The 8,174-nt window shown below is 64.4% G+C and overlaps 1 protein-coding gene across 2 annotated transcripts; it reads left to right on the plus strand.

Annotated features, from left to right (window-relative positions):
* The first annotated feature begins 20 nt into the window (after positions 1-20).
* Positions 21-7,927, plus strand: LOC103066184 (uncharacterized). 2 transcript variants are annotated; one of them, XM_088147749.1, is made up of 7 exons: positions 21-242; positions 1,180-1,496; positions 1,658-1,757; positions 2,677-2,802; positions 4,537-4,644; positions 4,815-4,922; positions 6,231-7,927. In XM_088147749.1, the coding sequence occupies exons 3-7, from the start codon at positions 1,718-1,720 to the stop codon at positions 7,586-7,588; spliced, it is 1,740 nt and encodes a 579-aa protein (XP_088003875.1). In that variant the 5' UTR covers positions 21-242; positions 1,180-1,496; positions 1,658-1,717; the 3' UTR covers positions 7,589-7,927. The 2 variants fall into 2 exon arrangements, with proteins under 2 accessions (XP_088003875.1, XP_088003876.1); XM_088147750.1 differs by lacking the exon at positions 21-242 and adding an exon at positions 360-645.
* The last annotated feature ends 247 nt before the right edge of the window (positions 7,928-8,174 follow it).

Consider the following 8,174-nt stretch of genomic DNA (forward strand, 5'->3'; position numbering starts at 1 on the left):
TCCGCGGCCGCAGGGCGGCGCTGCTCCGCGAGGCCCTCCGCGAGGCTCGGCGCGGCCGCCCGCCAAGCGGCGGGGCGCAGGGCCGGGCGCAGCGGCGAGGGCGCTGCCGGGAGTCGTAGTCCTGCTCCGCCCGCAACAAAGGCGGCGGCGGCGGCGGGCGGGAGAGCGGCGCCCGGCCGCCCGGCGCACCCGCGGGCGTTCGTGCGCTCCTCCCCCGGGGCCGCCCGGCGCCCGGCCGGCAGGTGGGCGGCTCGCGCGGCGCGGGCAGGGAGCCCCGCGGGCGCAGCCCCAGCCCGCAGGGCGCCCGGAGGAGGGGCGCGCTCGGGCCGCCGCCGCCGCCGCCGCCGCCGCCGCCGCGCCCCGCAGGAGCCACCGGAGGCGCGCCGGGCGGCCCCGAGCGAGCGCGTCTGGCGCGGGGCGGCGGGCGGGGCCTCCGGACGGCGCGGGCGGGGCTCGGCCGCCCCGGCGCCCGCCCCCCGGCTCCGTCGCCCGGGCCCCTGCCGGGGCGGCCGCCCTGCCCGACCCTCGCCCCGGCCCCGGCCTCCGGCCCAGACGGAAGCGGGAGCCGCCGGGGCAATGGAAGGCCGGGGTGGCTTCTCCGTCCTCGTCGCCGCGCGGCCGGAGGCGGGAGCGGCCCCGGCGCAGGTCCGCTCTCCGGGTCGAGGGCCGCGCTCGCCGTGGACGGGCGGCTGTCGGACCCCCAACGCCCGGGGCCCTCAGCCGCGCCGCCACCCTTAGCCGGCCCCGACCCCGACCCCGCCCGCCTCTCTCCACGCGCCGGCCCGGGTGGAGGCCCAGAGCCCGGCTGCGCCCGGACGCCCCCGGCCCGGCCCCCCGTTAACTTTCGCGCCCGAGCCGCCCGAGGGAGGAACCCCAGTGCGGAGGGGGGGCGGTGGCGCGTCCTCCTGCAGCCTGGAGGCCAAGAGAGACCGGGAAGGTCCTCCGCCGGGCTGGGAGCCCCGGACGCCCCCTGAGCCCCCTGCCCTTTTCCCGGTTCAGAGCCTCCCAGGGGCCACACGGGCCCCCAGCAGAAGCACGGCAGACTTGGGCCCCCGCGCTTACGAGTCTCTCCTGGGAGAGGGACCTTCGTGGCCTTGCAGAGGGCAGGAGGGTTGGGGGCTGGGGTCCGACCGTCTCCCCCGGTTCTGGTCCTCAAGGGCTCTGCTTCTCTCCTGGCAGGCGTCACAGTCCGGAATCCCGGAAGGAGCCGGAGCGGAGCTGCGAGGAGGAGCCTCCTCCCGGACACCGGCGCCTTGGCAAGAAAGCGGGCCGTGCTCCCTCCTCGGCGGCCCCAGCAGCCCCCGCGTGAGAACGGCCCTCGGCTGCTCCGCTGCGTCCCTGGGAAGTGGTCCCACAACCGGTGTGGCTGCTGTCTCCGCTGCCCTCCCTGGTGAGCGTGGCATGGGCCTGCCGCGCGTCCTGCAGCGGGTGTCGTCTGCCAGCAGAGGTTGCGGGAGGCAGGGGGCTGCTCAGAGACCCTGCAAGACCCAGCTAGGGTGAGTTCAGCTCAGAGCCAGCCCAGCTCCAGATGCTGGGCTCTTATGTCCTGGGCCTGCCTGCAAAACATGCTGGTTGTCTCTGGGGGTGAGGGCGAGATGGAGACCCTCTCCTTGGCTTTGTCCTTCTTCATTTCATGCCATCTCCCCCGCCCTGGCAGGTTGCGCTGATGTAAAGCTCAGCTCTTTGTCAGAGAGGCAGGACACCCGACAGTGAGACGATGGAGGCCACGGGGCCAGGGCCTGACCCTGCCAGCCCGGGTGAGCGACCGCTGGATCCCCTCACAGCACACCTTGGAGTTGGGTCGGTGCAGATGCGGGAGCGCAGCCAGGAGACAGAGGGAGGCCCGTCCAGCCAGTCCCCTGAAGGGCGGGACTATCCCCTCTGCGTCTGGCAGAGCCACTGACTTCACACTGCCCGGGTTGGAAGCGCCTCCTTCTCCTCCTCCTCCTCAGTGGGCTGGGGTGGCACTTTCCCTTGGCCCGTCTCCCTGGCCTTGCTGGTTTCTTCACTGGTCCTTGGCCCCTTGCAGCCCCTCTGCCCTGCGGTCACCCCACGGCAGGACTGGCCTCTCTGGCCGACACAGAGGCCCCTTTCCCGGAGGAGAGGGGCTGGGTGCCCCTTGGGGAGGGAGTGGTCAGTGGGAAGGACTTGATCAGCAAGCAGGCCTAGGTCTGCCTACGGGGAGAGAGAGGAGTGCTGTGCCCCCCACTGTCCCCCCCCCCCGGTCTGTTGCTTGATGCGGAGAGGAGATCGTGGTGCCCACTCTCAGCCTCGCTCTGTTGGCTTTGCTTTGAGGTCCCTCAAGGGAGGTGGAGTGGGGCCTCTTTCTCTCTGGGGTGCCCTGCGGTGCCACATTCCCCCTTCCCTTCCCCTTGGCAGGGATTGAGCTTCACTCAGTCTTCTTGGAGAAGGGGGCTTCCGAGTCTGGCAGACCCCCACAATCTGCTGGGGGGAGAGGCAGAGGAGTGAGGAGGGATCCTGGCTGCTGCCCTGCCCGGGGGGGGGGAAGAAGCCTCCCCACAAGGCTGGGTGGGCTGGGGACTCAAAGCCAGCTCTATCTGCTTTGCTGGGCATTGCATGGATTTTGGCACCCTGGCCTCGGGTGGGAGTGGGAGTGGGGGAGACAAGGAATGTAGGGTGGCCCCGGTGCCATTGACTGTGGCTCCCTCCCTCCAGGGGCCAGGCGGGCTTATGCTGGGCAGGAGGTGGCAGTGAAAGAGGAGCCAGGGGAGGAGCTGCACATCGGATGCCCGCAAGGCCTGGCAGAGGCAGGGAGGCTGTTGCCCTCCAGTCCCAGAGCAGGTAAGAGGATTCAGCGTGCTCCCTTGGGGACGGAGAGCCCAGGAGCTCTACAAAGCTCCTTTCCTCCAGGGTACAGCGGTTAACATGAAGGGAGCCCCCCTATGTGTTCTAGGTTTAAGCTCTGGTGTCTGGCTGGACCGGGTTCCCCCCGTTTCATGGTCATAGACCTTAGTGGTTCGCCATGACATGCGCACGAGGGTCACCCTTCGGGCCTCTTGCGTGGCCCCCAAATTTTAGAGACCGTTTGAAACGTTGCCCTTGCGTGCCAAGCCAAGGCTGTTGCAGACCCTCCTGGGTGGGAAAGCCGCCCTGGCATCCAGCTTGCTCTTCCTGGGGCTGGCCCTTCGCCGTCGTGGCTCCAGGGAGACCAAGGAAGGCTGTGCTTCAGGGCTGCTGTCCCTGCTCCCTCCCATCAGCCCCAGTGGGGATCCTTGGCCTTCCTGCCCCGAGAACGTGTGGGGAAGCTGCACTCCTGCCCCTTCCGGCCCCTGAACCTGTCCTCTCAGCCGATAAAGCCTTGCGTGGCAAAGGCCTGGTTATCTGCCGACCACGCAGCTCCAATCATTTCTGCCTGCCTGGCACGATCAGGCAGAGTGGGGGCACTCCGGGTCCCTCCTAGTTCCCTGGCTGGGCCCCAACGATGGACCTTCGCTGTTGCGGAGCCCGCCCCCTGGAACAGCTTCCCCACTCATACGGCTCCCACCCCACAAGGGTTCCTCCAGCCTTTAGAGACAGGGCGGTTTTCCTTGGTAGTGCCGCGGGCGGTTCTGTCTGGACATGCACGTCCTCCGCTTTTTGCTTGCTTTCTTTAACCACGGGAGGCGCCCAGAGTCACTTGGGAGCCGGGCAGCCTTCTGAATTTAATAGATAAATCAATAACGTCGGGGAGAGACGTTGCTGGAGTCCAGCGTCTGCAAGGACAGCTGGTGCAGCTGAGAGGTTTGCAGGTGTGGGTCGCCTCCCCTTGGGTCGTGTTCTGGAATGGGTCTGCCCCATTTGAAAGCATGAGCGTTTGGAAGCAGCACGGGTGTGCTGTTGTGCAAGATCTCTATAGCCATCAAAACTAGGACCGGAATAATGGGCAGAATTGCAGCTTCCTGGATTTAAGTCTAGGGCAGTCTTCCTGAGGGTGAGACCCATAGACCGGTGGAATCGCCTGCCTGCAGAGAGTGTAGGTCCTCCATCTCTGGGCGACTGAAGAAGAGGCTGGGCAGCCACCCCTCGGGGATGGTTCCAGGGCTTTCCTTGCGCGTTGTGGGGGCGGGATGAGCTGATCACCCACCTCCACCACTCTCTGATTCCACAGTTAATGTTTCTCAGTGCAAACAGCTGCACTTGACCCCTGGAAGCTGCTGGATCCCAGAAGCCTCAGCTGGAGACTCAGTTGCATTGGCTGCCCCACGTAGTGCCAGGGTGGGATTGGGGCCCTGCTCATTCCTGGCAGAGTGCCTGCCCGTGGGCAGGGTTGGAGCCCTGGGGTGGTGTTTGCATACGTGGGTAAGAAGGCATCCCAGCTTGAAGAGACGCACCAGAGTCCCCCCAAAGGCTGGCATCTGGTGGCTGGGTATCCTCTGCCACCGGGTAGCCTGATGAGAGATGCCAGATTGGCACCTGACGCCTGCTCCTGGTGTGGTCCCGGTCCTCTCGGATGTGTGGCACCCAGGCCTCGGGGGCTGCTGGGAGAGAGAGGAAGAGGGCACGGCAGCGGGAACAGACTGGCACCTCTTGTTTCAGGGATCGGGCCAGAGATGGTGATCAAGAAGGAGCCGGAGGACAGTTTGTACAGCGCGGGCCCCTGGGGGGACAGCGATGGGGAGTCCAGCGGGGACAGCACAGACTCCTGTGAGTTGGCCGGTCGGTTCTCGTTCTGCGGCGGCCTCCAGAAGGGGCTGGGATGTGCTCTTCCGAGGCAGAGCAGAGGGAGGAGCAGCGGGGCCTGGTGGCTGTTCCCCACCTGGGATGCTATCCCCGTTCCCCCCCTCGCTGACCGACCCCTTTCCTCCTGCCCCCAGCTGACACCAAGCCTGACGTGATTGTGAAGATGGAGCCGGAGGAGGAGGAGGGGAGGGGCTTCAGCTGCTCCCCAGCCCAGGCCCCAGCCCCTAGTCCTGCTGCCCTGGGTGAGTTGGCCCCTCTCTGGGAGACCCAGGGGGTTCTGGTGAGGCACCTTTCCTCTGGGAGTAGCTGCTGAAAGGCAGAGGCACTGTGCATCAAAAGCAGTCAGTCGCACTCCAGTGGGTGCCATCCTGGCTTTTTCACCCTATTGGGGAGACACCCCTAATCAATGCCGATCACTTGGTTTAAAACAGTATTGACCCACAGTGTGGCTAAGCTGAAGGAGAGGGGTGCGCTTGCTTGCCACAGATAGTCAAGACCAAAGACGTCCAGTGGGCGTTGAGAGGCCCCCCGAGTTTCAAAGGGGGGCTTATCTGCCCAACCAGAGCCCCAACCCCCTCAAGCCCCTTCCCCTCTCTGTTTACAGCCTGGGTAGCGGTGGTGGGAGTGTTCAGTGCTGATCGTAGCCCTGTGGGTCAAGCGGGGGACTCCGGGGCTCTCCCCTTCCACTTAGGTAAAGGCCAGCGATTTGGAAGAAAGAGGAAATGCAGAAGCAAAGTATATTCATGCATGCTGAACAGAAAAGATGAACAGGGAGAGAAAGGATGTTGAGCAAAAGATCGAATTACTTCTGTTGACATAAATAGTGGTCTAGCAGGCGCATTTTGATAAGACCCCATGAAACTAGAGCCCCACACGTCAGGCAGATGGAAACTGGAAGGGGGGTTGATAAAGGAGATGCCAACGTGGGCCCCTGCCTGGGCATGCCTGGGACGTGAGCCATCAGGAGGGGACGGAGGGTGTGACAGGCGTTGCTTAGCGGTCAAGACTTTGGGCTGCTGACCTCAAGGAGAATCAGCTGTCTGCAGATCCCTCAATCTAAAGCAAAGCCCCCCCCACCCCCCGGAGCAGGTAAAACAGACTTAACCAGAGCCACAGAGACGCCAAGGTGCTTCGAAAGAGGCAGGCCTGACGCTGGAAGCAGGAGCCAAGTAGCAAGCGGGTGCTGAGTGGAACCAGGCTGTCCTGCTGGTGGGCAGGGATCCTGTTCCACTTTCTGCCCTCTTTTCTGCCACCAGGGCCCTTTGCCACGTTCCCCTTCCCCCCCATTTGTTTCTCACTGTCTGGGACCAATATGGCTCACAGAGTGGCATTTGAATTCTCCTTTCTTAGTAAGAGCGTGAAATTATCTTTCCCAGTGGCACTGCCAACCTTTCGGTTGGTCTTTCCCCAGCGCTTGTTGCATTAACTGTTTGCATTTTCTTTCTTCCCTATTTGGGCATCTTGTTGGCAACTTTACCAACCAGCATCAGAACGCTGCGTTGCATTCATGCCCGAGGTCGTCCCGCTAACTCTTCTCTCTTCTCTGCCAGTTGGCTGCTTGGAGCTGAGTCCCGACATGCCGAGCAGGAAGGTGGGACAGGAGCCGTGCCGAAAGAGAGCGGAAGAGACTCCTTCCCAGGGCTCCTCCAAGAGGAAGCGCAACGCTGCTCAGTGGGCGCAGACCAGCACCCCTGGGGTTCGGGATGCGGCCCCGGCCCCGGCGTCTGCACCCGGAGGATCCGGCGGTGCTGTGGAAAAGCTGGCCTTGCTAGTCTCTGGCGCAGCTGAGGCCCACCGGCGCGCCAAGAGCCATGCTGCCGAGCGGCCCTTTGCCTGCAGCGTATGTGGGAAGCGGTTCCAGCACCGGGGCAACCTGGCCACCCACCTGCGGGTGCACACGGGGGAGAAGCCCTTCCCCTGCGCAGAGTGCGGGAAGAGCTTCAGCCAGAAGGGGGACCTGATGCGCCACCTGCGCACCCACACGGGGGAGAAGCCCTTCGAGTGCACTGTCTGTGGCAAGAGCTTCTGCTCCAAGCAGACCTTTGTCCTCCACCAGCGCACCCACACGGGGGAGAAGCCCTTCGCCTGCGCCGAGTGCGGCAAGGCCTTCAACCGCAAGGCCAACTTTGTCACCCACCAGAAGATCCACCGGGGCGAGCGGCCCTTCGTCTGCGGGGAGTGTGGCAAGGGCTTCTGCGCCAGGAAGACCTTCCTCCTCCACCAGAAGATCCACGTGGGGGACCGGCCCTTTGGCTGCTCGGAGTGTGGCAAGAGCTTCAGCCGCAACGGGGACCTTACGCGGCACCAGCGCATTCACACGGGCGAGCGGCCCTTCGCCTGCGCCGACTGTGGGAAGAGCTTCAGCCACAACGGGGAGCTGATCAAGCACCAGCGCATCCACACTGGGGAGAAGCCCTTCGCCTGCGCCGAGTGCGGGAAGAGCTTCAACCGCAAGGGCACCCTTGTCACCCACCAGCGCATCCACACGGGCGAGCGGCCCTTCGTCTGCGGCGAGTGTGGCAAGACCTTCAACCTGAAGACCACCCTGATGAAGCACCGGCGCATCCACACCGGGGAGCGGCCCTTCGCCTGTCCGGAGTGCGGGAAGAGCTTCAAATACAAGGGGAACCTGCGGACTCACCACCTGACGCACACGGTGGAGCGCGTGTACCCTTGCACCGAGTGCGGCCTTGTTTTCAGCCAGCGGAAGGAGCTGAAGGGGCACCAGGCGGCGCACACGGGGAGCCGGTTGCTGCCCTGCTACGGGGACGATGGCAAGGACGTGAACCCCTTCCTCCAGGTGCACCCACTCCTCCTCTCCTGCTCCCCACTCCCCATGCCCCTGGAGACCCTGGCCACGTTCAAGCAGGGAGCTGGCTGCAGAGGCACTGAACTTGAAGATGCTTAGGTCCCACGGTCAGACTTGGGGGGCTGGGGGGAGGCACTCTTTAATTTATCTCTGGGGCACTGTTTTTGTGGGGAGGAAAGGCTTTTCTGCTCTGGAGGGGTCCCGAGGGCCCTGCCCTGCTCAGGGTGGCAGCCCCTCCCATGAAGGAAGCCACCCAGGCAGTTTCCAAATCCTTAGTTTAGCAAACCGTGCACTTGCCAGGGGAGAGTAAGCTGGCGCTGGGTGTCCCTGAGGGGAGGAGGGGTCTTACGGCGGGGAGGGCAACCTGCTACTGTAGCTCGAAACCCAGATGAGATTGTAATGCACTGAAAGTGAGTAAAGCCCCTGCTGTTATTAGGAGCCTTTTTTTTAAGCTTGAAATGCTACGTACGACGTGTCTTGGAGGAGGAGAAGACTTGAGCCCCTGGAAGAAACGGGAATTGGTGGAAGCCGCATAAAAGGGAGGGGGCAAAGTGCGGAGTGGCCTTCCCGGAAAGGAGGCCGGCGTTCTCCTCCAGGGCACAGCCCTTAACCCGGCCGAAAACCAAAGGCTCGGGTGGCTGAAGGGCGAGTCCGGCGGCAGGGGAGGGAGCATGCTGGATCCACA

This window comes from Python bivittatus, unplaced genomic scaffold (genome assembly GCF_059951505.1).
Source record: "Python bivittatus isolate LINGU-HERP-01145 unplaced genomic scaffold, Pbiv_v1 ctg000600_np1212, whole genome shotgun sequence".
In the NCBI taxonomy this organism is placed as follows: domain Eukaryota; kingdom Metazoa; phylum Chordata; class Lepidosauria; order Squamata; family Pythonidae; genus Python; species Python bivittatus.